At 37.8% G+C, this 25,637-nt stretch overlaps 3 protein-coding genes across 11 annotated transcripts in view; 2 read left to right on the forward strand and 1 right to left on the reverse strand.

Moving 5' to 3' along the window:
- The first annotated feature begins 1,761 nt into the window (after window positions 1–1,761).
- ddit3 (DNA-damage-inducible transcript 3) lies at window positions 1,762–6,213 on the forward strand. 2 transcript variants are annotated; one of them, XM_067504388.1, is made up of 4 exons: window positions 1,762–1,951; window positions 3,460–3,518; window positions 3,979–4,232; window positions 4,375–6,213. In XM_067504388.1, the coding sequence occupies exons 3-4, from the start codon at window positions 4,032–4,034 to the stop codon at window positions 5,149–5,151; spliced, it is 978 nt and encodes a 325-aa protein (XP_067360489.1). In that variant the 5' UTR covers window positions 1,762–1,951; window positions 3,460–3,518; window positions 3,979–4,031; the 3' UTR covers window positions 5,152–6,213. The 2 variants fall into 2 exon arrangements, with proteins under 2 accessions (XP_067360489.1, XP_067360490.1); XM_067504389.1 differs by having other exon boundaries at window positions 1,780–1,951; window positions 3,979–4,187.
- Window positions 6,135–23,113, reverse strand: mars1 (methionyl-tRNA synthetase 1). Of its 2 annotated transcripts, XM_067504386.1 has the most exons (22): window positions 22,857–23,113; window positions 21,152–21,242; window positions 20,137–20,215; window positions 19,719–19,850; window positions 18,660–18,735; window positions 18,316–18,500; window positions 17,669–17,778; window positions 17,242–17,358; window positions 16,708–16,911; window positions 15,195–15,396; window positions 14,039–14,113; window positions 13,611–13,781; window positions 13,066–13,161; window positions 12,147–12,264; window positions 11,713–11,926; window positions 10,138–10,269; window positions 9,669–9,773; window positions 9,127–9,325; window positions 8,421–8,492; window positions 8,098–8,124; window positions 7,664–7,798; window positions 6,135–6,897 (listed from the first exon to the last, which is right to left on the reverse strand). In XM_067504386.1, the coding sequence occupies exons 1-22, from the start codon at window positions 22,957–22,959 to the stop codon at window positions 6,748–6,750; spliced, it is 2,793 nt and encodes a 930-aa protein (XP_067360487.1). In that variant the 5' UTR covers window positions 22,960–23,113; the 3' UTR covers window positions 6,135–6,747. The 2 variants fall into 2 exon arrangements, with proteins under 2 accessions (XP_067360487.1, XP_067360488.1); XM_067504387.1 differs by lacking the exon at window positions 8,098–8,124.
- Window positions 23,114–23,413: 300 nt separating this feature from the next.
- Window positions 23,414–25,637, forward strand: part of arhgap9 (Rho GTPase activating protein 9) — a 37,497-nt gene continuing 35,273 nt past the window's right edge. For all 7 annotated transcript variants that reach the window (XM_067503966.1, XM_067503965.1, XM_067503967.1 and 4 more), the window contains exon 1: window positions 23,414–23,671. The gene's annotated coding sequence lies outside the window, so the exon portion shown is untranslated. The remainder of the gene's footprint in view (window positions 23,672–25,637) is intronic.

Below are 25,637 nucleotides of genomic sequence, written 5' to 3' on the forward strand. Positions count from 1 at the left end.
TTCCTGCAGCGCTTTAACCCGGGTCCTAGAGACAGTATTTGAGCTTTCTATTCGCTACTTGGCGCTGTTGCTATGGGGCTGTGCATGTTGAGCTGTGCACGCTGCGTCGTGCATGGAAAACAGTTTGTGTGTGCTGAGTTTGGGATTAGGACAGAAAGTGTCAGGAGCGGGGTGAAGAGCCCGAATCCAGAGTGGAACATGATGAAACATGCGTTTCATTGTCACTGCTGTTTACCTTTTTAATGGCCAAGATCCAACACTGTGTGGATCCCTTTGTGTCCAACACGGCCCTTAGTGAATGTTGCAGTTTTCTCCTATATTTTGTCTATACGTTGGTTTTTGTGGGTATGATCGTCAGAGAAAGTTCATTTTTACCTTAATCCATTGATTTGACGTAGTCACAAAGCTATGAAGTTCGTAATAGTGAATTAATGACAATATAATCTATAAAACTGACATTTACGAGACTACAATGGGTCTTAAAACAATACTTTAATAGTGATCCCTTTAGCCTAAATGATACACGCCATGGTAGCCCACTCAGAAAGTTTGACATTATTGATTTTTTGCTTCAGTGTGTCGCAAAACTGTAATGTTAGTGCGAACCTTCTGGTTGTATTTTATTTGGGAATTAAGTCTGTCAGACGTGTATGTATGTTTGAAAGCTGTGATCAAAGGGTTTGTGACAGTTATTAAACAGCTATAATCTATCCTGGTTTAATGTGCCAACCTATCATTATTCTAATATTTAACCTAGTGTTACAGAGCTTTGTTCTAAAATAGACAAGTAACTTAGTTACTGATAAAGTAACGAAGAAGACAGTGAAAGTTTGGGTGTTTGTCATGGACAAATAAAGAATGCTGCTGATTTTCGTTATCAACAGCTGGAGATATAGCCGGACTTGAAAAAAAAAGGTGGGTGGGGGGCGCAGTATGTGGCTAGATCACACCCAGCACTACAGACGCTCCGCCGGCTCGGTGCGTATAGTGATGTCTCGCGGAGCTGCAGCGGAGCGCGCGGTATGAAATAAGTGAGGAACAGGACACCACCGTGCATGTGTGACTAAAGCCGGTGGCATAGTGCAGATACCCAACAAACAACAGACACGTTTTACACTATCAGTCTAGTCCGCTAGTAACGTGGTCTTTATGCTACGACCACTCTATTATTTTTCCCACGTGGATTACAGGGTAAAATGGGTGCGTTAGCCAGCGCCACCAGCAATCGTCGGACAGGCACCTGTATTCAAAACTACGGTTAAAAAAAGCGACTGACAACACATTTAATATAAACTCAGCGATCAAGTAAGCGGTAAATTGATATAACAGACTATTTTTTGCCACGATAAAACAATTGGTAAGATTCAGCTTTTGTGAGGCGGAAACAAACAATTCTTCGACATTAGATATCCATGCATATATGTATATTTTTAGATTTTTGTTAGAGCCAACACTGTTTAATAAAACATGTTCTGATTCTGCTGGTGTTATCCCCAGCTCGAAATTGGTTGCCAAGCATTGCATCATTCCTTTCATGTGACTCCCATACGCCCCAAATTCGTCCTGGCCGTCTTATGACTGCATCACAATTGCTGCTCGTACAAACTATACAAGGCTAAAGTCAGAACAACCAGCTAAGGCGACACCGCCCCAGTACTGATTTCGGACCACTCCATTGGATGTCGCCAAGGAAAAGATCTTAACTACACTGTCGCGATTGGACGGCTGGAAAGCCAAACATTATCTTGCCGTTTGGTTGTACCGAATCTTCCTACCCATGCATAGTTCGGTTGGCCTTTCTCTCAATATAAACACCGCCGGGAGTTTCCGAAAAATCACATTCAGCCGTCAAGACAGAACAATGGTTAACATGAGCTATCACCAATTTTTACTAAAATATCCACATTCGAGTTCAAGACAGTCGAGAAGGCGAGTGAATAAAAGAAAAAGGGTAAGTGGAGAGTACAACTAACTGCCTTGGCTAATACTTCGATGTTTTACCATCTTTCGGGAGTAATGGCTAACGTTAACTGTTAACGTTGCTTAACTTGAAGTGACCTGGTGGACTGTAAAACAAATGTGTGCATGTTTTTGGCAGAGACCCCAGTGCCACTTTCAGAATAACACTTGTGTTAATCAGTCATAATTTAACGTTACATCCAGTTGTTTTTCCAATGTGCCGTCTTCTTCATTTGAGAAGTTGTCAGGCTCACACGGACTCTTTGCCCAGGGTTAGTAAGTTTTGAGGCTGTGACTGTCAAAAGTGCCGAATAGTTAGAAACATTTTTGTGTGTTTTTTTTTTTTTTTTTTTTTTTTTTTAAAGCTACAGCTGCAAAAAGTTTTAACTTTTAAAGACGTTAAAATGTCACTTCATCTGAACTTATGTAATAGATTTGAGCCCACTCTGGGTGCGACGTCTGGTTTTAATTGTTTAGTTGTTGACAGGAAAGTGAACGGCTTTTATTAATACCACATATATTTGGCCTTAATACTTTTTAGAAACCAGATTTAATATCTATTTCTGAATCACCATGTTCATATTATTTTTGACCCATTTTCCCAGCCCACTGTTTTCTCTGTGTGCTTCCTTTTGTTTCGCCCATTCCTCCTGCTGGACTTACATTTCCATGACGTAATTGTGTTGGCTTAGAGTGGACATGTAGCCCAAATAAAAAAAAAAACAAAAGAAAATGTTCATTGAAAAAAAAAAATATATATATATATATATATATATATATATATATAAATACATTTTTTATATATTTATATATAAAATGTTCAATGTACCAAAACAAAGTTTAAGTAACTGTATAATTGCTCTCACAGGGGAAGTTAAACATTTTGACACCAAGTTAAAGAGGGTTCTTTATTTCCCATCACTTCACAGCGTAGGTAATCACAATGCTGCCAACGCTACATCTTTACAAGATCGTTTTAATTTATTCAGGATAAAATGAATAAAGCTGGAATGATTTATCCATAAACGCTGTTTTCAGTAATAATGGTTATTATAATGGGACAGGACCACTTAAATAAATTAATTGGTAGCCGTAGATGCGACTGTCAGACGTGGAGATCTCAATATTGGGATTTGCTCGTCGGTTTTAACCACTTGTTTATCAGTTGTGCTTTGCGGACCGTCGAAAGCAGGGGGCGCAGTAGAGAACCTTTTGGTCTTTGTTTACAAGATCTGAGTGGGGAATTTTATTGTTTCATGTTCAGTTGTTCATTGTATGAATAATTACTGACAATGTATTCGATCATTATTTAAAAATTTCTTTATTTTTCAATGCAGCCATTAAGGTTTCATTTCAGGAACCTTTGTTTCCACAGTAGGCTGGTTCAATATTTGTGCATTTCATCATTTTGTTTCTGAAATTGCAGCAGATTGTAAATGCCACACAAACATTCTTTTAAAATATTTTAAGACTAACCTATCATACTTTTGTTTCTTTCAGAATTGTTGGGACAGGCTATCTCCAACAAATTGGCAGACTTGATTAACAGAGACTATAAGGTAAACTGAGAATCTGACACTGAATGCTGTTTGAGAAGTTAAGATTTTGATTTAATCACTTTTGACCATCAATTATTCTAATGTGAATTTTGTCCACCAATTGAGTTATTAAAAATATGTATACATATTTTAAATCTTTTAATTCTTCTTAAGAACTTTACTGCAGTACCGTCATTTATTCACTTAGTGTCACTGTTATTCCATTTCACAATAAAGTGGGTTAGAAAATATAGAGTACTTTGGTCATTTTTTTTGTATTGGTTTTTCTTAATGTATTTTCAGTAGTGTTTTATGCTATTCTTGATTCCTGCATACCTATATACCATAACTCAACGAGATGCAAAACAGTAAAGATTAAAACTATTCAGCGTCATAGTGACGTGTCATTGTAACATGCGGTTGCTCTGATATCCCTTAACGTTTCTCTCAACCCTCCTGTCTCTTGCGGGTACCACCCTAGGTCCAGTGTGAACCGTGTGGCAGAGTATCTGTGCGTTGCGACTGATTGGCGAAATGACTGCCGAGTGGCTACACCTGCCCCCGCCGTACCCCCCTGGCGTGGGGCCGTTGTGTGGTGCAGAGTTGGAGGCGTGGTATGAGGACCTGCAGGATATTCTGGGCTCTGACACAGGAGGGGCAAAGCTGGCACGTGCCCCTACATGCACCGAGGTCAGTAATTTGAAGAGTGAAATGGCCATCAGACCCATAATGAGCGTGAGTGTTTTTGTACATTGTTTCTGTTAATATTTTTACTCTTCAAGGTTTGTTTTATCATTTTGCAAAAAATTGTGTTAACTAACTGCGTGATTTGAAATTTACTCATGCAGTAATTGACACTTTCATTTTGTGTTTCTAGAAGGAGCCAGAGTTTCTGGATGTTCTGGAGAGTTGTTCTCTGACATGGCTGACAGATGGAAACCAGACATGGGGTGAAAGTGTACAGAGGGCAACAGAGGAGAACCACAACACCCAACCGCTGCATCACACCTCATCATCCTCCTCTTCTTCCACCTCCTGCAGTCCAGCTGTTGCAGATGAGCGGCGGTCGGAGGCTGAGAGTGGGAGAAGTGGGGATAGCTTGGCAGGAGGCGGCAGTGACCTGCTGCCTCCAGAGTTCTTTGAGTTGCTGAGTGACGGAGGAGTGGGAATGGTAGATGCAAGCGGAGCAATGATAAGCAGTGGCTATTATTATCACCATCATCAACACCACCAGCTTAATGATGTCCATCCTGCATCTCCATCTGCCAGTGAAGAGGAACTTCCCTGTGTCCCAGATTCTCCATCCTGCTCCTCCTCAGCATCCCAGTCCCCATCTCAAAATTGTTCTTCCCCCTCTTCACCCGTCTCATCCCCTTCCGTCTACCCATCCTCCCGCCTGGGAAAACGCAAGAGGACCACCAGCGAGAGGGCCAATGGTGCCTTGTCTCCATTTGCCTCCTCCACACAGCGCACATCGGCATCCTTCTCTTCTGCCAAAAAGAGTCGAAAGGAAAGAGAGCAGGAGAACGAGAGGAAGGTACAAGAGCTGACCGAGCAGAATGAGCGATTGAAAGCGGAGATTGAAAGGCTGGGAGAGGAGGTAAAGAGGACACGTAGAGCTCTGATAGAGAGACTAGTCAACACCAGAAAATAAGAATTAAAAGAAACAGAATGAAAGACAGAAATAAAAGGTGACAGGTCATAGAATTGGAATAAGCAGTGGTGGAGAAAGGTGTAATATGATGGACATGAAATGCCTCTTAGACAAGAAAGGAAATGGAGTGGATACCAAAGAGATATATATATATATATATTTTTTATAAGAAAAAGGATTTTTGGACAAGAGAGTTAAAGATGGGCTTTAAGAAAAGTGATGGAAGTCAAGATGAGAAAAGGCAGAAAGAAAAGGCTGCAACAGCACTGCGGCAAATAAAAAGACAGAGCATGTAGAAAGGAAGGAAAGACAGCTCTAAGTGCAAATCATACAGTGGTTTTAAAGAATGTTTATTTTTAAGAATGCCTAATAATCATCACATCATGGTAGAAGTAAAAGCTATGAGCATTTGATGATTTGTATGTAGAATAGAAAGAAATTTAATTTTGAGAGTGCATTTCATTGTCATATGTTCCCACCATTTTGCAATAAATTGTAACTCCTACTTTAAGGGCTGCAATCTGGCTAGTAGAGATTATTTGCCCCAAATATGTTGAGAGTTTAGGAGCTCAGGAAAAGTTTGAAAGTGCCCAGTGCAGTGTGCATATGAGAGAATGATTTTTTTTTTTTTATATTTTTTTTTGAGGGGGGTTAAAATTCATACCTTTTTCTTACTTTTTTTATAATCCATGGCTTGTGTGTATGTGCATTTAGATAAAGCAAGTAGGACCCGGCTATACTTTATAAGCTGACCTTTTTTATCAATATAGGAATTCTTAGAATTACTATAAATTGTTCTACACTGCTTTACTATTTTTATATAATGTTGTCATATATATATATATATATATATGAACTATACACTCAATTGTACTGTAATGGCTTGTACTGTATAATGCCATATCCACTGTTCCTTGTAGTCACAAATTGTTAAGTGTGGAATAATATGCATGGCTCTTACCATTGATGACATCAGATACATGTATTTTACCATATCATTTATTTTATCCATCATTGTTATTCCAAATTTGCAATAAAAGTGATTTCTTTTGCATTCTGTAATGTTTGTTTGCCTTTTTATTGACTGAATGATTTGATTGAAAGTTGTGGAAATTAGGAGGTGCTTCAGAAAGAGGCAGTACAGACTTTTTTTTTTTGCTGGCTTTCAATGTTCTGAATCCAAAAATGGTATTTGTAGCAAAAAGGAAAAAAAAAACTTTCCAGAGTATACATAATAAAAAATCTGAAATGCACACCACCTTCCAATGCTAATATTGTATGCTGACTTTATCACAGGCTGCGTATAAAATCTGTTTCTTCTGGTGTAGGGATTTGGGAAAAATCCTTCTATTCTGTAGCTATATTCAATTGACTCTCTTTGTGTGTTTTCATTTCCCTGCCGGCCTATCCAGCATTTCATTAGTCCTCATTGCCAATACCACATTGTCTTAGATCCTGTCACGGCTTTGCCTTAAGCTAATACCCTCATCTCTCTTTTAGTGTGCATCTCTTCCCATTCTTCACTATCATACCTCAAACCATCCTACTTGTTCCTTCCTCTGACTAACCTCGATTTTTGCTTTCCCTTTTTTCTTCTCACTTCCTTTTGCCCTTCTGAGATGCAGGCTCAGGGCTTTTCCCCTCGGCTAGAGCCAGCTGTTTCTTTAGGTCCAGCAGTTTGTTCACCTCTGCTGTAATCACCACTTTCTCTGCCTTCTGAGCTTTAAGTGCTCGGACTTTATCCCCCTGTGATAAAGAAAATGAAAATTTGTTTAATTTATTTCATACATTAATTTGTCGATATGATTTGACTAAAGACTGGACAAAGGTTTGCAGCATTCAAAAACGAAGTTTAATTCTATGCGTTGGTCTCAATTGAAAATTGAACCTTAGATTCCCAAATAATTATTCACAAATATTTAACAAACCACCAGTAACCTCCTCGTTTTCCGTATTCGTTTTTCAGTGTACATCGTGTAGGTATTCTATGTCTAATTATTTTAGAGCATCTGTCCTATAAAGGGCTATATAAATTTGATTTATTTTAGAAGATTGCCAAATATATATTCACTTCATTTATAAAAGATTCATAAATATCTCTATATGTAGATGTCAAAATATTAATTTACTACATATATAGTATTTAACAAAAAATTATAAAGTTATAAAATGGTATCGATAATGCTAAAATACATGCTTCACGGGCTAATTTTCCAAACATAAACCAATTAAATAAACTTTTACTTATGTCTGTGTCCAATATTTGGTTGTGTGCGTAATTTGTGTTTCATAGTTATTATTCTTACTCTTTACATAAGATTGCATCCACTTTGTTATTTTAAGACAATATCAAATAAAAACATTGTTTTTAAAAATAATGCAATTAAACAAAAAAAAACAACAAGAAAAACAACAACAAAAATATACTGTTCTAATAAAACATTATTGATAATGGCTTTTAAATTGTGGTTGATAGATGAACAGTGTGTTGCCAGCCAGCCAGCGATCTCACCTGCTCAGCTACTGCCTGTGTAAGCCTCTTGGCTTTGTCTGGTTCCACTCCGTTCACCGTCGCCACATCAGCAGCAGGAGCAACAGGAGCAGGCATTGTGGCACCCTGAGTGCTGGCAGCATTCTGAACTGTCGTCTGATAGCGGAAACAGACACATAAAGATGCTGGAATATGAGGCATTTTGATGGATTTTATTTCTAACCATTACTTACTTCATTTCAGAAACTAACACTCATCATTCATATTGTTGATGGGATTTTATGAGTCATGATGTGTAAATGGGCAGTGAATGACACTGGACACATGGGGATGAGTAAAAATTCAAAATACAAGGCTGTTAAATGAGCTGCTAGTGTTAGTGAAGGCATGCAGTAATCAACACGGACACAGCAGCACTAGTGTGTACTTGTACACAAACTAATACCGCTCAGTACCTTTTTTTTAGGTGGTTCATCTTCAGGCTTGAGGCAGGTGATTGAGGAGAAGGTTTTTAAAAGGGATTATTTTTAATCTATATAATGAATGCTTGCTGCATAATATAAATACATAGTGTTTGCTTTCTATCGTGTTTCAAAAGACAGATATTCAAACTATGCATGTCCAATTTTTTATTCATGACAACAGTCTGACAGATCTATGAATTGCTATGCATTATCAATTCTTTCTTATTTCATTATTCATAAATAGTCAACCTATATTATGACAAGCCCTAAATGAATCCACACACAGACCATTAGGCATCATAAACATCAAATACCTGCTGTCCTCCAAATTTCTTCTTCAAAGCCTCAATCTGATCCACCTCCAGTTTCTGGAACAATGGACTGACCTGGGAATAAACAGGTGGGTAGGAGGAATAAAAGGTAGAAGAAAGAAAAAAATCACCACGAATATTTAAAAGTTTACAATTGTGAATCCAGCCCAAGGCCAGTGTAGGTAGCTGAAAATTTTCACCAGGAGGCTCTGCTCATCTCTGTACAAAGAGAATTATGCAACTCAGTATGTGCATAACTGTTTATCAAGTGTGTGCAGTTTTGATCACAATCACCCACTCTCCAGTGCAGGATTACACTGATGATTAAAGATGTGATTTGTCAGAAAGGTTAAGTGTCTGTGTATCTTTTGCTGCTCGTTGTCTGAAGACCTCCATCACACATCACAATAGCCTTGGACATTGAATGCAATCTTGGCAGGCTGCTGCAGACACAGGTCACTACAATTAGGCCTGAGGGGACAAGTGGCCTGAGAGAAACTTGCTGTTCGAAAGCTGGCGTAGTCTAGGCTATTAATCTTAAGTGTGTATGTGTGTGTTCACACGACTACAATGTCCTCCAGAGTACTGAAATATTGACAGACTGTTGCGTCCTCATTGTATCATCCAGCATCAACATAGTGGAGGCTCCACAGGTTTGTGTCTCTGCTCATGTATGAGTCGTGTGTGTACTTTTTCAAATTTTACTCACAGCGCCAATGCGGTGGCCGGCTCTCAGGGCACAAACAAAGGTGCCTTTTGTCCCTTGCAACATAGTATTAATGCAAGACTGTGGGGCGTTGAGTTGATCCCTGATGGTTTGACTAACCGTTGGCATGTATGGAAACAGCATCACTGAGAGCAAGCATGCAATATTCACGGAGACACCCGTCACTGTGCCTGCACGCTGCCTTAAAAGGACAAACAAAAAAGCATTAGTCAAGTCATATCATGAGTCTCAATTTGTAGACAGTTTAAGTCACAATAGAAGTATTCAATACCCAATTGTAGTTGCCTGTACATACAAATATCTCTTTATGAATTCAACATGTGCATGGTGAAATTTGATTTTTCTCTAGTCAGAGATACATGTTTGTAAATGAATGAGTAATTTGGGTGGGTGGTTAATCTCTCTTTTAATACAGAATAATGATTTACACACTTGTCACAGGTAATAAAGACCAATGCTGAGATCCATCTACCCTCTACAGTTACACAAACACAGACTTGGCTCGCTGGTCAAAACTATCTCACCTTTCCGTGTCTCCTCCCTTAATTTTCTTCCAGGGTTCATTGACCTGAATGTACTGGTTGCCATGGCGAGAGATGTTTAGGATGTGCTTCAGAGCATCGCGGATTCTGGTGGAATATTTCATTGAAAATATGATGATATCATGACAATAGACTATTGTTATACTATATATAAGGACGTTGTGTGACCACACACAAATACAAGATCTACTTCAGAATAAGTTCAAATATAGATTTAATTACCAAGATGTTTTACCTTTAGTGTTCATATACATCAAAATGATACTTATCACTTTAAAACTATAAATACCAATGTTCAAACTCATATAGTACATTTATTTAAAATTATTACAATATAAAAATTGACAAACTGAATTTTAAGATTTAGTTTAAACTGATAGAATTTCCTTAAATCCCAAACATCATTACACTACCACTGTGTGTGACAGGTATGTAATCCAACATGTCTCACTTGACTTTGTCCATGAGCTGAATATACTGCTGCAGCTCCCAGCCCACCAGCGCCAAGAGCGTTATATCTTCCTGCTGTAGCTCCATCACAGGAACACGGCCTTCGAAAAACTTAGTGACGAACATGCCAGCTCTGGAGCAAAGGAGGAGAGGGGGCTTTACATGAGACAGATAATAATAATAATAATGATGATGATGATAAGAAAAAGGGAGATCAGAGAAAAATGTTTGAACAGAGAAAGAAAGGCAGCAAGAGAAACAGAGTGAGTGAGATCAAAATGAGGGAAGGGCACATTACTTGACTTACTAATTGTTTATAAATTATTGATTTTGTTGCCAGATGTAATATAGTGGTCTTCCAGTGTAAACTAACACAGCAGCCTACAGGGTTGAGCCTTTTCCTAGCATTTAAATTGTATCTGTGTCTAAAGCCAGTTATTTAAATGAGTTATGTGTGTACATCAGGGGGGATGTTTGTAGTAAGACAGTTTTTGTCATGTTTGATGCAACATCCTGTTCTATATTTTACATATCTTACAGCCTCAGAGGAAAGTTAGCCAGACAAAAATGTTTTGACATGACTGTCAAATGTAAAATTAACTGTGACTATATAGTGTGAGCATTAACTTTAGGTGACCTGCACTTTTAACTTTTTTAAACCTTATTTTTGAAAATGCTTAGCCTTAGTGTCCCCCACCCCTTTTGTAGCAAAACAAACAAACAAACAAACAAACAAAAACAATTTTCTTTCTGTTGACTAAACCATTAAGTAATATTTGATCATATTGAAATTTAAGCAAGTATATCGCAATTTTGGTTTCAAAGTGTCAACAAAATTTGACTAAACAGTAATTATATGAAACTATCTAGAGTAATCTGATTCTTCTCCCCCTCTAGAATTTGCCAGGCTTCCTGATGAATTTGATAAAGCAATAAAAGATGGACACACTGCTTTTAATAATGTAGGCATTTAGTGACTAAATTTAGGCAAGGACAGAATTTCATTTCTGAAGCAGAATACATTCTACCTCCAACACCTCAGGCTGGATGCCATCTACAAGATATTTTTGAACCAATTAAGCTTCAACGTTGCTGCCCGGGACCAATTTTGAAGATCAAGGTACTTTAAAAAAAAGTTGCAAAGAAAAATCTTTGATGTGGGATTTAACCCTGATCTTTTAAAAATCATTTCAGGCGATGTAATTGGGGCTAAATTACACCATCCCAAACAAATTTAGAAAACTAGGGTGAAGCTCTTGTAACAGTTACTGCTCCAACAGACTGTTCTTTTTAAAGAGTACAAAAATCCCAAAACTTTGTAGTTAATCAGACTGCATCCTAGTTTTGATGCATATTGATTTTTATTTAAAAAAAAATTCTATGCATCCATCCATATATCTATATCTCCATCCATCTCCATTTATATCCATACATAGATATCTATTGATCGATATAAATATATATAAAAGATATAAATAAACACACACACGTATGTGTTTACTGAGAGAGTAAATTGTATTATTAGCCAATTCCCTGTATTAAGCAAGAGTCCTTAAAAAAAGAGATTATTACAAACCTGTTGATAAAGTTGCCCAAGTTGTTGAGAAGTTCAGAGTTGTTCTTCAAAGCCATGTCAGCCCAGGAGAAGGCTGAATCCTGTCCCTCAGGGCGTACATACAGCAGGTAGAAGCGCCACACATCAGATGGAATGCCTGTGTCTTTGGCCATGTCTCCAAACACACCCACACCACGACTTTTGGAGAACTTAGTGTCCTCATAATTGAGATATTCTGTAGGAACATTAAAACATCAATTCTTGTAAAAACTTCTAAGCAGTAATTTCCAGTTTGAATGTAATCGCTCATGATGTCCTTACAGAGTGAATGTGCCATTATAATTTGTGAAAACAATTTTATGATTTTTGATAAATCCCAATATAAGTCTAATAATAAAAGTTAATATAATAATAATAATAATATAAAGTTAGTCAAGTCAGTTAATTAAATTTACCAGTGGCAACCAGGTGGTTGACAAGAGTGTAGTTATCTTGAGCTCCCAGTAGGGAGCAGGGAAACACCACACTGTGGAACGGCACATTGTCTTTGGCCATGAAGTTGTACAGCTCCACCTGGTGGCAGAAACATAACAATTCAACATGAGGATGACATCATATTAGATCATCATGAGATCATCCAGTTCAAAGAGGACTTATCAGCTCTCCCCAACCCCCATCGCGCTCTCTCTCTCGCTCTCTCTCTCTCTCTCTCTCTGCAAATACAGGCCATCACACACACACATAACAGGAGCTAAATCCTGAGGTTTTATATGGAGAGAGATGAGATGAGTCAATGAGTAAAGAAGATAAGGTTGGATCTATAAAGGTTTTACATCTTTTTAATAAAGTTGTAGTGAAATTAAATCCAATGTAGTAAAGTGAGATGTGGCAAACCAGCAAGTTTCTTGCTAAACATGTACTTATATACATATACATCACACACACAATGCATAATGCTGTATGTTTGGAAAGAGGTGTGGTGTGAAAAGCCTAAAGTACAAAATTCACATGTAGACACAAAATTTCTAATAGTTCCTCTTATCTAAATAAAGCTGATGAAAGCATCATGAATGACATTAATCTATTAGGTTGTGTTGAAGGCTAAATAATGTAGTTCAGCTTTGAGTTATTTGTCTCATCCCAATCATTCTATTATGTGCCTATGACTGAACATGCATTTTATTTATAATTGAAGTGTTTGTCTTCTTCTGTCTTACATCAGGCTTGGGTGAATGTAAAACACCAGATGGGGCAATGAAAGACCCATCTGTGTTGTAAAGAGGCAAAATCTGTGTCAAGCTTGTGCATCAGTACTTTGCATGCCTCATGTATTCCAACATTATGTTTGATAGTGCTGGGGTGGGGGGCTGATACCTGCTGAGGATTCTTCCACCACTGTTCCCATTTATCGGTGTAGTTGGCAGTGATGGACAAGTAACCAATAGGGGCATCAAACCACACGTAGAACACCTGCAATGGCAAAAAGAGAGTCATGACAGCGACATGACTTTTTGCATTTCTTTGTACTATAAAAATTAATTCTGAAAGACATAAATCAGTCCTAAAAGGACCCAAAGATAAGGAGGACTGCAAAATAAATCTATGTGATGTACACTGACGTGGACATATGCCAAATAATAACCATATTACTTATGTTTTACTGTGTGGGATAAAATTTCAGTCGTGTTAAAACATGTCTAGATATGCCATACCTGTAAAGATTCCCAGTAAGAATGTTGGAGTACTGCAGTATCATGAGTCACCACAACATATTTATTTTCTATGTTTAATTAGGAACCTGACCTTAGGTATTAGGTGTTGGAATTTGTCATCATCGAAGCTGGAAATACGGCTAATATAACTTAAATAACTAAAACAATATATATTCAACTTGTTTAACTAATAAAGCAATAATAGACCTTGTCTTTAAATTCAGAGTGAGGTACTGGCGTTCCCCACAGCAGGTCTCTTGTGATGCAGCGAGGTTTGAGTCCATCTCTCAGCCACGAGCGAGTTATCTGTTTGGCATTTGACGTCCAGTCTCCTTTGCTAGTTGACATCTCCAGCCACTGCTCCAACTGAGTCTCAAGCTACATGAAAGAAAGAGGGAGAATGAAAAGGCTGATAAAAACACCTTCATATGCCAACTCTAAATCACAGGTCTAGAAAGGGTAAGGTAAGTTATATAATTAAAATTACTAAAGGGATAACTGCCCTCCACAAGCTATCTCACTTTGAACCCTCTTACAAAACTGGCTTATTTCAGCTAATCCGTGTGACCAAAAAGCACCTTCCAAATTGCAGAATGGATAACCAAAGGCGTTGCAATGCAGTGTGAAAATCATACCTTTGGCAGATCCAGAAAGAGATGTTTGGAGGAGCGGATGATGGGAGTCTGCCTGCAGACTTTACAATGAGGTTCCTGGAAGGAGAGTCATTAATGGTTAATTTTCAACTTGTATTATCAAATTAGAAAAGTAAATATATTTCTTCAATAGAAGCATATTGTTACAATGTAAATCTACATCATAGACCCCATTCGACATATCAGGAAATATTTCTTTAACTTAAAGTACTTTTCCCAAATTTGTAATTATTTATTAAAATCAAAATTAAAATTATTTGAAACGTGTCCCACAACTTATATTTCTTACAAATTATTCTGTGTTGCAGACGAAGACATGCATATTATTTCAACTGGTGACTCTAAAATATCAGTAGGTGTGATTCTGAGCATGAATAGTTTTGTCTCTGTGTATGTGGATAGACGGGAAACCTGTCCAGGGTTTACCCAGCCTTTGACAGCTTAGTAAGTAACCAGGTTAATCAGAAAAAAACATCATCTTTCTCAGGTTATAGGGGAACAGAGTTTACACACACACACACGCACAGTTAAGAAACCTGGTTACTAGAAATACACATATACAAGCAGTAGAAGAATAATCTGGTCTCTCCTTAGACTTATTTTGAAAGTGTGGCTAACAGATTTTATCAGTATTGTGAGAGAAAACATTGCTTCCTTTTATTTATCAATTGTCCATGCTGCCGCAGAGTGAGAGCAAAGGGGGAGAGAGAGGAGAAATGCACACAGCTGATCTGCAGCATAAACTGTCAGATTTACAAAAAAAACGACTGATTTAAAAACAAGGTAGCATCACACCATAATGATCTATCCCCTCATTCAGCCATTACTCCACTGCTTATACATGGCAAAGAAATCTGACAGTTACTTAAGTCCATGTAAACACATTCAATGATAGAATTGGATTCAGCCCCCTATGAATCTGAACAGGATGAGCAGTTAGAGATAATGGATGGATGAATAAATATAGTATTAACACCTGAGAGTCGTGCAGAGGATGGTGGAGTGTAGCAGACAGTAAAAGACCAAAACAAAGCTGGGAGAGGGAAGGTTGGATGAAGCCAAGACGACTCATGGTATTACTAGCTCTTCCCCTTGCCTTTTACAATCACTTGTGTGCAACCTGCTCTTACGAACCCACCCTGAGCTCCACTGCATTGATGAGCCGTCCACATTTGTCACACTGATCACCACGAGCTTCTGGATAGCTGCAGTGAGGACAGGTGCCTTCTACAAAGCGGTCAGCCAGAAAACGCTGACAGTTCTCACAGCGCAGTTGCTCCACCGTGTCTTCCACAAGGAAACCATGGTTATGGAGTCGCCAGAAGATATTCTGGGCTATCCTAAAATAACAAACCGAGACAAAACAAAGTTGAAAGATTCTTCTATGGTTTGTCTTTTTGCCATTTTGTTTGCATGAGACGTGTGCATATGTACGAACAAAATAAACATTGTCTCACATGGGGACTAATCAGTCAGTGAAGCCTGACCCTGTTGTTGCCTTCCAACTCCGATTACTACTGCTCCTCTATCTTGGTCAAAAAATTATATAAATGAAAAATGAGTAAATAAGGCAACAAGCAGGCAGGAGTGTTTAGGGCTGCTGCCTCACAGATAGAAGGCTGCTACCTTTCCATGCTTTCATGAGTTTTCTCCGGTTAACTTGGTTTCCTCCCATGCGCCAAAGACATAGAAGTTAGGTCTATTTGTGACTCTAAATTGCAGGTAGATGTGAATGTGGGCTTGAATTGTCTGTGCTGGCCCTCAAATGGACTGTTGACCTGTCCGGGGTTTACCCTGCCTTTTGTCCAATGACAGCTGGGATAGGCCCCAGCTTCCCCTGTGACCTTGTACAGGATAGGCAGTTACACATGACTGATGAATGGAAAATAAGTAGGGCAGTGGTCTAATGTAGTTTTTGTTGTAAAAGCAAAACTGTTCTGACAGTAACTCAGACCACCCTTGTTTCATTAGGAGCTTCAAGATTCCTAAGAGCTTTAGTGAATTGATTTGCTCTTTTAACCCATTCCTTTTACTTGACTAGTAAAAGGGTTGAGCTGTGATAAATGACAGTATTTTTTATAAATAAATTAAACTATGACAAAGTACTGCCTCACTTTACTGTTCAGACATGCTTTCACACCAAAGTTAATGTATTTAATACCCCTAATATTTTATACCCATATTTGAGAAATTAATACCTGCTAAGAAATTGTTCAATAACTGCAGAATTAAATCAATGCTCAATTAAAAAAAAAAAAAAAGTACTTTCCTTTTTTGGTAAACCTTTGAAAAGTAAGCAATAACCTACATTCCACAATCAAGCTCAATAATCTGAGATTAAGCAAAGCAGATGTCAACACGATTATAATAATCCTATGTTACATAATTATATAGTAAGTGTGTGGTAGTTGTATGTAAATATGTTTCCTGTTCCATACAAAAGCCAAGCAGTATCAGAGCCCCACCAATCCTAGGGAGGGTCCAGCACTGTGAAGTGAGCTACTGGTCATTACTGGAGACTAGGAGCTTTAATTTTATTGTTCACTTTGCATTAAAGAAAAACCTTGTGTTCCTCAACGTTTCACTTATAAGTACATTAAAAAGTAATAACCTTTGCCCACTTTTGGACATAAAAAGACAAAATAACTTACTCCGTCTGCTTCTCAGTGGTGGTTCTGCCAAAAAAGTCGAAGTCAATTTGGAACCATTTATAGATGTTGGAGTGAATGGCATGATACTTGTCACATATCTGCTGGGGTGTCAAACCCTCCTCTCTGGCCTTGTTCTCTGTAGCTGTGCCATATTCATCTGTGCCACACACGAACAGCAGGTTCCACTCTCGCAGACGGCCATACCTTGAATAGGATGATGGATAAACAAACAGACTATGAATAAAACAGACTAAGAAGATAATGAAAAGCAGTCATGAAAAGGAAAATTAAGAACAGCATAATAAAGATGAGGATGGTGAGTAAAAAGTAAAGAACAAAGAAAATTTTAGCACAAAAAACAGAATAAAGAAAGGTGAATATGAGACAATGGATATCCCATTGATGAGGAACGATATGGACAGCTTTCATAGAATTATTTAAAAGGCTCTAAAATGCATTATATTGCCTATGCACATGCTGCTGTGTATTAGGTTATTACTTTTCTGCAATGTAAAAAAAAAGACAGATTCCTACCTGGAGAAGACATCTGCACTGAGAACGCAGCCGATGATGTTACCCAGGTGGGGAACGTTGTTAACATAAGGCAAGGCGCTGGTCACCAGGATGTTTCGCTTTCCCTCACGTGGCAAACTGACAAAAAATAAATTTGGAATGGCCATAACATAACACTTTCAAAGGTCCTCATTGTAAATTCATGGATGATTTTTTATTTCCTGTGGCTTGCCTCACGCTAATCTTGGAGGATGATTAAATACACTTTCCAACAACTGTGAATATTTGGTTGATTTACTTTAGGTTGTACATGAGGATCGGTGCGCAACATGTTAGTTTGCGAGGCTGTCTCACAAAAAGAAGTTTTTTTTTATGATGACAAGTTAATCTAAAAGATACACTTAACTATTGCCTATTGACTGGGGAAATGGCTGTTGCTGTTACTTACATAGGGTGTTGTCTGTCTGTAGGCAGTTTGTTGGAATTCAAACTTTTGTTCCAAGTGTGAACCGCTTCCTCCATTTCCACTTCTGAAACCACTCGATCTCCCTCTTCACACTGAACAAAATACAGAAAAAAAATTGCAGTAACTGAGAATTAAACTGAAAACAACATTAATGGTTTATATTCTCCACACACAGCTATTTCCCCTCATTTGTATGAACTTAAATGCTCCTGCTTTTTTATGCAATTTTATGTGTGCAAAATTATTACTGTATGGATGTTTGACTTTAAAATTAAAATGAAATCCTAGGAAGAGCCACTGCAGTATGTGCACAAACTTGTTCTGCATTAGCTCCAAGATAGACTCATTTGTTAACAGTCAATTAAAAGTATGTAAAAATGACAATATATAGCAAGTATTCACTTTTCCCATGTGATGTTAAAAAACATAAACAACTTCATCAAAAGGTTAATTAGCTCAAATACAGTGATTTCAAGCCTTGCAACGTTTTGATGGTTTAGCCTACCTATCGTCCTACAAACAAAAGTATACTATAGTGCAGCAAAGACCAAAATGTGAGAGAGGAAACGCATGACATGTCTTGTTTGTGCATCAATTGTAACAGTTAAACCAATTGAGCAAGAAGATACCTCGGCAGAGTTGCTACTGCCGGGCTGTGTTTCTCTGCACTGGTTGCTCTGGGGGGCAGGCTGCTTTTGCATGTAGCTCTTCATGCCCTGCAGGCCTTTTCCCTGCAGCACTTTGTTAGCGGCAGACTGGCAACTGTGCATAGCAGTCACACAGTCAAACCAAGCCTTCACAGACTTGCAATCATCTGTTAAGAGAAAATGGGTTAGGGAAAAACATTAGTACAAAAAAGAAAAGGAAGATGTTAGATAAAGGGAAAAAATGATAAATGACAACAGGAAACAACTAATTGAAAAATTTGTGCATGGTCTAAAAACGGAACTTTATTCAGTGTATTAGGACTTACCCAATGCTGATGAAGAATCAGATAAAACTGGATACAGTGCAGCCCACAAAACAATATCAGCAATTGAAACAGCTTCCTAAAACCAACACATAATATTTCAAAGCAATTAAAAACACACACTTTCCAGCCATTCTATCAAAAAACTCACTGCTTGTTGTCTTGAAATCCCTAAAGTCTGATCCCTAATTCCTGGATGCAGATTCGGGTAATTAAATGATCAATGTGAAATTTTTGTTTTTTTCCTCTAAGAAATTCACAGACTCTTTCTATATATAAATACAGTATGTATATATGTGTCCATGTGCAAGTGGTTCACTGTGCAAGCGTAAAACTGTTTCCTTAAGCTTTCTTTAGCTTTACACAGGGCTCCTCCAAGCCATACTGAACATCAAGAGAGTAAAACAAAGAAACTAAAACTTATGTTTCTAAACATTCAATATAAGATAGATGCAGATGATTTGTTGCCACAAGGGTGCAAACACAGCAGAGAACTGATATGTCCACACACACACACACACACACACACACACACACACACACACACACACACACACACACACACTATAAGGGACGTCTTCCCCAGATTAATCTTTTCTTTTTAACTTGAAAATGCATCACTTTGCTGAGCTAGTGATGCATTTTCAAGTTCACCAACTTAAAAAAAAAAAATTAAAATAAATGTTGCCAGAAGAGCCTGATGTGGCACAGAGAAGGCGTTCAGTAAATCTTAGATGAGCTTCCAAAGACGCAACATGAACTTTTCACTCTATCCTAAATTATCCCTGCTAAGCCTCGTCACGTTTGTCTTCATCTTCTAATTGCATTAGCTTTTTTATTGTTCTTCTTCCTTTCGGCTGTTCCCTTTCAGGGGTCGCCACAGAGAATCATCTGCATCCATCTAAACTCTATCCTCTACATCCTGTTCTCTCACACCAACTAACTTCATGTCCTCTCTCACTACATCGATAAATCTCCTCTTTGGTCTTCTTCTAATTGCATTAGCACAATATGTAATTGGCAAATACACAGGCAAATGATTAGGAGATTTTGATACTGTACCCCAGTTAAGTATGGCGTGTTCCCTTTGCTCAAGCTTTGGTCTAAGAAGTTTAAGGGCCCCTGGAGGACCTTATATGCCTCTGATCCTTTTCCCTGCAGCACTGCCATGTGAAGAGCCTGAAGAAGGGTAGGCTGTATGTTTAAGACAAAATAGAAGTTAATTATGTTTAATTCAAATTACAGCAAATCATGCACAAAACGTGTGACTGAGGTTAAACAGTTAATTTCCTCAAACTATACATGGTTTCTAAAAACCTTTTTTTGGTCTTTGAATCAATTAGAACAGTAAAAGGATTCTGTAGAAGACACTGCACAAAAATATAAACTGAAAACATTCTGCATATCAAAGAGTTTTAGGGTTTTACACAACTGAGTAATAGCAAAGTCTGAAGGGTTTCCTTATTAATGCAAAACATACCTGAAGATCTGTGGCCTCCCACTCAAGCCATTGATTGCAAAGTTCACTGGATTCTTGTCCATTTACTTCAAAAAGGTATCTAAGGTGTTTAAAAAGAAGTATTGGAGAAGTGAGGAAAGTCCTGTTAAAGTGTTTTAGCTCACGTTTCCATTGGGAAAACAACCACACAAAGTAAAACAATGCAAAATATGTGCTCTTTCCTCAGGTAACAGTTAGCTTTTACATTTGGCAGTTTTAAAAAAAATAAATGATTTTGTCTCTGTTATTATATTATTATTATTATTATTTTAGCATATTTAAACAGAATACCAGACTATTCAGATCTATAGATATCATTGATATTCCATTGCAATGTTATTTCCAAATAAGGAAAAAAGAAAGGGTTAAAGGATTACTTCTCCCAAATTCCAAAAATAATTCGCATTTACCTTTTATAGTACTGTATAAAACAGATCAGGCATAACATTATAACCATCTGTGCAATTTACTGAAATCAAATCAGTGGGTCTACCATGAATTCTACTTTTACAAGGTTATAATTTCTCCTTTTTAAATTTAAACTTTCAGAAATGTGTTAAATCTACTATGCATTTATCATTAAGTGGGTAGTGGAGTCGTACTGGGGTTTGTTATAAGAAGAGGTGGTTCTGATGTTTTAGCCAAAACAATAGAACTACCATTTCTTATAGCCTTTCTGACAGTTTCAACGTAAAAACTGAGAAATTATAACCTTAGATAGCATTAATATGCACAAGTGGTCATAATGTTATCCCTAATCGGTGTGTAGCCATTTAGTTAGTTTTGATTTTATTTGCCCATGTTTTGAGATCTCACAGATTTCTAAAGGTTGAGCTATTTGTATTTCTTGTATATCTTAATAACAGCTAAGGTAAATATAAAAAATGTTGTTGCATTGACCATATTTGAAAAGTTATTTAAAAAAAGGAGTCGTTTAGAACTTTTTCATTCATAGCAGTTTGGCACAGCCGCTCATAAGCAACCAGAGTTCACTGACCGGCAAATTGCATTGGAGCTGAAAAGGTGCAGTCCATTGGGCAGGAGCAGGGCTGGTAAAGTTGGACGGCTAAGGAAGGGCACTACTCTGTCTGAAAAAAAAAAGAAAAACAAAAAACAATAATTAGTTTTGATAATATCAAATGAAATGCAGACAAGAGCAGACACAATTGTGAAGCACATGAGCATGTTTCTGAACCTGTTAGATGGGACTCTGAATTTATTATTAAACTGATTGCAAAAACTGCACTTTTATAACAGGAAGAAATTCCACATTTTTATTATAACATATTCTGGTCAAAGAATGTATATCATATTAACAGTTAATTTTAAAAGAGAAATACTAAAACAACCAATAAATAATTTGCACATAATCCTGTCATAAACTATCCCAATAAGAAACAACTTTACATATGTATTACTGAGTATAGTCCATTCATTCATACACTGTGGGTCCATGAGAGGTGGTGCTGGTTATTTGTTTTTGTTATGACGCACCCAGGAAGGACTAGAATTCTAGAAAAATGCAGCAGCATTCGACTACACAATGACTAACAATGACCTCAGTCTATAAGAATATTAAGTAAGCGAGCGTATAAACATATCCTAATAAGCGGTTTGTGCGTTGGGCTGTTTTTGCAGCCTTATAACCTGGTTGATTATTCAACATATTAAGGGTAAACATAGCAGATGGTCTTTCCCGTCACCTATATAATGCTTACTATCATTGTTAGTAACACTTTTCCCCTGGTTCTTTGTAGTCTGTTCTTCTGCTCTTAAATTGTTCCCAGGCGCAAGGGCGGCTGAGGTGGGAGGTGCTGATCCTTTTAGAGTTGGGAGTTGCCCTGAGTTTATGTACCTGATTAAAGCCAGAGTACCCTGTTCAACCGGTAATTTGTTGCAACTAATAATACAATGGTAGTAAGGTTCAGTGTAGGAACACTGTCTTATGGCCTAAGACAGATCTGGGTTCTGTCTTTGTCCATGTGTGACTGGCTGTGTTTCCTTGTTTTCCAGGAAGCCAGTGCCCTATAAAAGGAGGCATTAAAGATCGGATCCCACCCTTCCCCTTGGGCCTGCTTGCTGAGTTCTCTTTTCGTCTTGTTTACATGTCTTCTACACTTTTCATCCAACATTGCATACAACACTGATTTGCTCACAAACATAACTAGAATCGTTATGTACTCAATTAAAATATGTTGAGTTACTTGAGGAACCTATTTGACCTCCCCTCATTTGTTGCATACTTTTGAGCCAGGTTGTCACAACATCCAAATCCATATAGCCCCATATTGTTCCAAATTGTACACTGAAAAGTTGGGAGCTCAACACCAGCAGCTAACCATTACTTCGTGGTAGAAGTTTGTAAACAAAGGGTACATGAAGCTACACAAACACATATCACTAAAACAAGCCAAACAAAGCAGTGATGTCCAATAACAGACTTTTCCAGCTGCTTCTCAGATGCAAATAGAAACAGGTTGGTCATTCCATTCATCATGACTGACAATGACATCAGTTACCAATTAGCTAGGTTAGCCAGCATGCTAACAACTGTCAGTTAGCAGTTTAGATCAAATTTACAAACCTATTATTACATAAATTTATAAAACAGTGTCGCTTTGAACTAGAGACAGCTATTATTTGTCATAATGTTAACTTAATTATAGTTGGGTTCCAAAATAAAGCTAGCCATGCTTTCTTACCTTCATGATTAACATGCTGAACGTCACATTGGACACCAGTCACTTCTAACGCAGACAAGACCTTCAGGCAGTAAGGGTTGCCTTCACTAACAAAGAGCTTCATTTGGTCGTTGACAGATAATCCTTTGCCTTTGCTTTAAAAGGGAGATTTTTCTCTAAAACAACACAAGCTGGCAGCTGTTATTAGTAACTTTGCCGGCGAGTATCGTCCACACACGCTGATGAAAGCACGGTCGGCTCTTTTACAAATGGCGGAGTTGTAGTTTTGGAACTGAGTTGGTGTCGTTCACAGAAAACTTAACTATCTGATTTAAAGACTACAACTTCCAAAACTGTTTTCGAGCGCGTACGGTCGCCACACAACTGGTTTGCTTACTTTTATACACATGGTAGCGCCGCCGGGCGGGATTCGTCACGCGTGCTAGTGGGTTTACACGTCGGGCGGAGTGTTTTCATCAAATGTACGCACCACGGTGCTGGCTGCTTCGATTGGCTCATTGCAACGTCACGTTCCATGACCCCAGCCAATCTTAAACCAGTAAACCCAAACAGAGCAAGCAATTTTGTATCTGCTTAAAGAGGCAGAAGGTTGGAAGATCACGATCTGCACCGGCAGTCAACTTAGTAACCATGCATATATTTTAATTTGCAAAGGTGTACGGCGGTATCCTCTCCTTGCTTTCCCATCAAGTAAATATTATTTGGGGTTTTTAATGTGTTTATTCTGCACACGACAGAAGGCGCCGCAAAACAAACAAGACGCAACTCCTAATCTTTCTGCAGTTCACTCCAAACTGTCATAACGTCGTTACAAGGTGAGTGATGTTTTATCACGCACAAAAAAATTATTAGTTCTCTGCAGATTTGTCTGATAGTCAGAGAACTACAGAAAATTTACTGCACATATTGTATGCATATTAAAATCAAACTGCTTCTGTGATGCTCAGCATTGCTATTATAATTTATTATGGTATTTGGGCAAATTGTTTACATTAACTAAACTCTTTTGATAAATAGACTGAAATGTATTGCAGATTAATTTAAGTTAAATGCTTTTAAAATGTTAGTATACAGTATTTGATCATCTTACTCTCACCCATCGCATTCAGAGTTATGTCATCAAGTCTAATCAGTGCATATTACAATGTGCGTTGTCTAAAAGCTATCTAATCACTTATCATCTTTACATTTATAGAAGTTTTTTATGGTTTATGTCGGAAATTATGTATTTTGAATGGATACAACTTAAAGCTGATTTCAACCTGGTATTAGCAAAGACAGACAAAAAGTAGTAGAACAATGGTGCAACTCTTCCACGAATAGTTAGCAACAAATTTGGTTAGCATCCATGAATAAATCAAACATTTTGCAGTTACTAAAATAAAACATGCCTTTTTCCAAAACAAGTTATTTTTCAAACCATCACATCATCATCAGTGTCAAACCACATGTAGCTGATACGGGCAGAAGTAGTCAAATACAGCTGAGGAACTGCATGACAGCCACAAAGGGACAAATCATTGGCCAATCAAACATCTAAAATGCTTTCACTTCCCACCATTTCCTGTGGAAGAACACTTTCCACATTTTTGTTGCTTCCTGTTTAACCCCTCCTCATACATATCTTTAGTTTTTGACAGGTAGTACAGCATGGTTCATGTTTTTCTTTCTTTCTTCTATTTATATCTTGTCCTTTTAGACAAATTAAACATTCTCAAGTTTTTATCACAACACTCCCTGACTATATTGGTCATAACTTTAAACACCACAGTGGTAAGAATCACTACAGGCCTCTTTTCATTTGCATGCTTTCGAAAGCGAGTTAGCCCTTTGCCTACATGCTTCACAATCGTGCAAGGACGGGTTAACCACAGGGTGTGATGGAAACAGTTAGACTGACGCATTGCATTTTTGCTTTTTCATAATCTTTCTTAAGTCCAGGGGGCCAGGAGATTTGCTCCCTTTTATTTGCTTCCTGTGACGACACAGGCTGGAAAGATTATTCTTCACTTGCAAGTTTCCTGATTAAAAGTGCCCTGTACCATGTGGAGTATTAGCAGAAGGGTTGCAAGTCTTATAATTACTAGTATGCTCCTCATACTGTTATTGTGGATGCAGTGTCGAAGAAAGGTTGAGAGACTGAAGAGTTTTACGTCATGGTAAACTATTATTCAGATTACTCTTCTCTAAGTCTGTGGTCTGTCTTTTATTTTTTTCTCAGAGTGTAAAACGTATGTCTGCTTGCAAGCATGCTATCAGTTGTGGAGCAAAATGATACAGTAGCAGAGTGCTTACAAAGGATGTTTTGTTCTCTACAGACCAGGCTGAACAGTTTCATGAGTTCTGGTCTTTCAATGTTTCTAAGCAAATACATCTTAGGGGTGGATGTATGGTTCTTAATATTTATTTACTGATTTGTGATAAACCAGCCATGATTGACGTTGTTGAATGTACGATGATTTTAAATAACATACTTTTAAGAGCAGGGTGCTCCACTTTGGTCAATTGGCAGTGGGAGTTTGGATGCTGAATGAAGTTAGACTGTCATTCAGTCTATCCCAGAGATCCCAAGGTCAATAAACTCTAAAGCAGAGCATCATTTGAGCCTAATCCTGTATAATCATGTCAAGTAAAAAGTATGGATTTTATGTTAATATGTTAGGTTAACAAATGTGCTCTGTGGAAAGCACTAATTGGTAGGAAAAAGGAACACAATCAGAGTCAGTGCAAGTATGAGTTATTTATTACACCAGTCATATACTGTAGCTGAATGACAATGGT

Source organism: Channa argus, chromosome 5, assembly GCF_033026475.1.
Source record: "Channa argus isolate prfri chromosome 5, Channa argus male v1.0, whole genome shotgun sequence".
Taxonomy (NCBI): Eukaryota; Metazoa; Chordata; class Actinopteri; order Anabantiformes; family Channidae; genus Channa; species Channa argus.

Coding starts and splice junctions, on each gene's coding strand:
- ddit3 (XM_067504388.1), top strand. CDS start 4,032: ATGACTGCCGAGTGGCTACACCTGCCCCCGCCGTACCCCCCTGGCGTG. Junction 4,233..4,374: donor CCATCAGACCCATAATGAGC/GTGAGTGTTTTT, acceptor TTGTGTTTCTAG/AAGGAGCCAGAGTTTCTGGA.
- mars1 (XM_067504386.1), bottom strand. CDS start 22,959: ATGAAGCTCTTTGTTAGTGAAGGCAACCCTTACTGCCTGAAGGTCTTG. Junction 17,779..18,315: donor GCAGTAGCAACTCTGCCGAG/GTATCTTCTTGC, acceptor TATTTTGTTCAG/TGTGAAGAGGGAGATCGAGT. Junction 14,114..15,194: donor TCAATGCAGTGGAGCTCAGG/GTGGGTTCGTAA, acceptor CTCTCCTTCCAG/GAACCTCATTGTAAAGTCTG.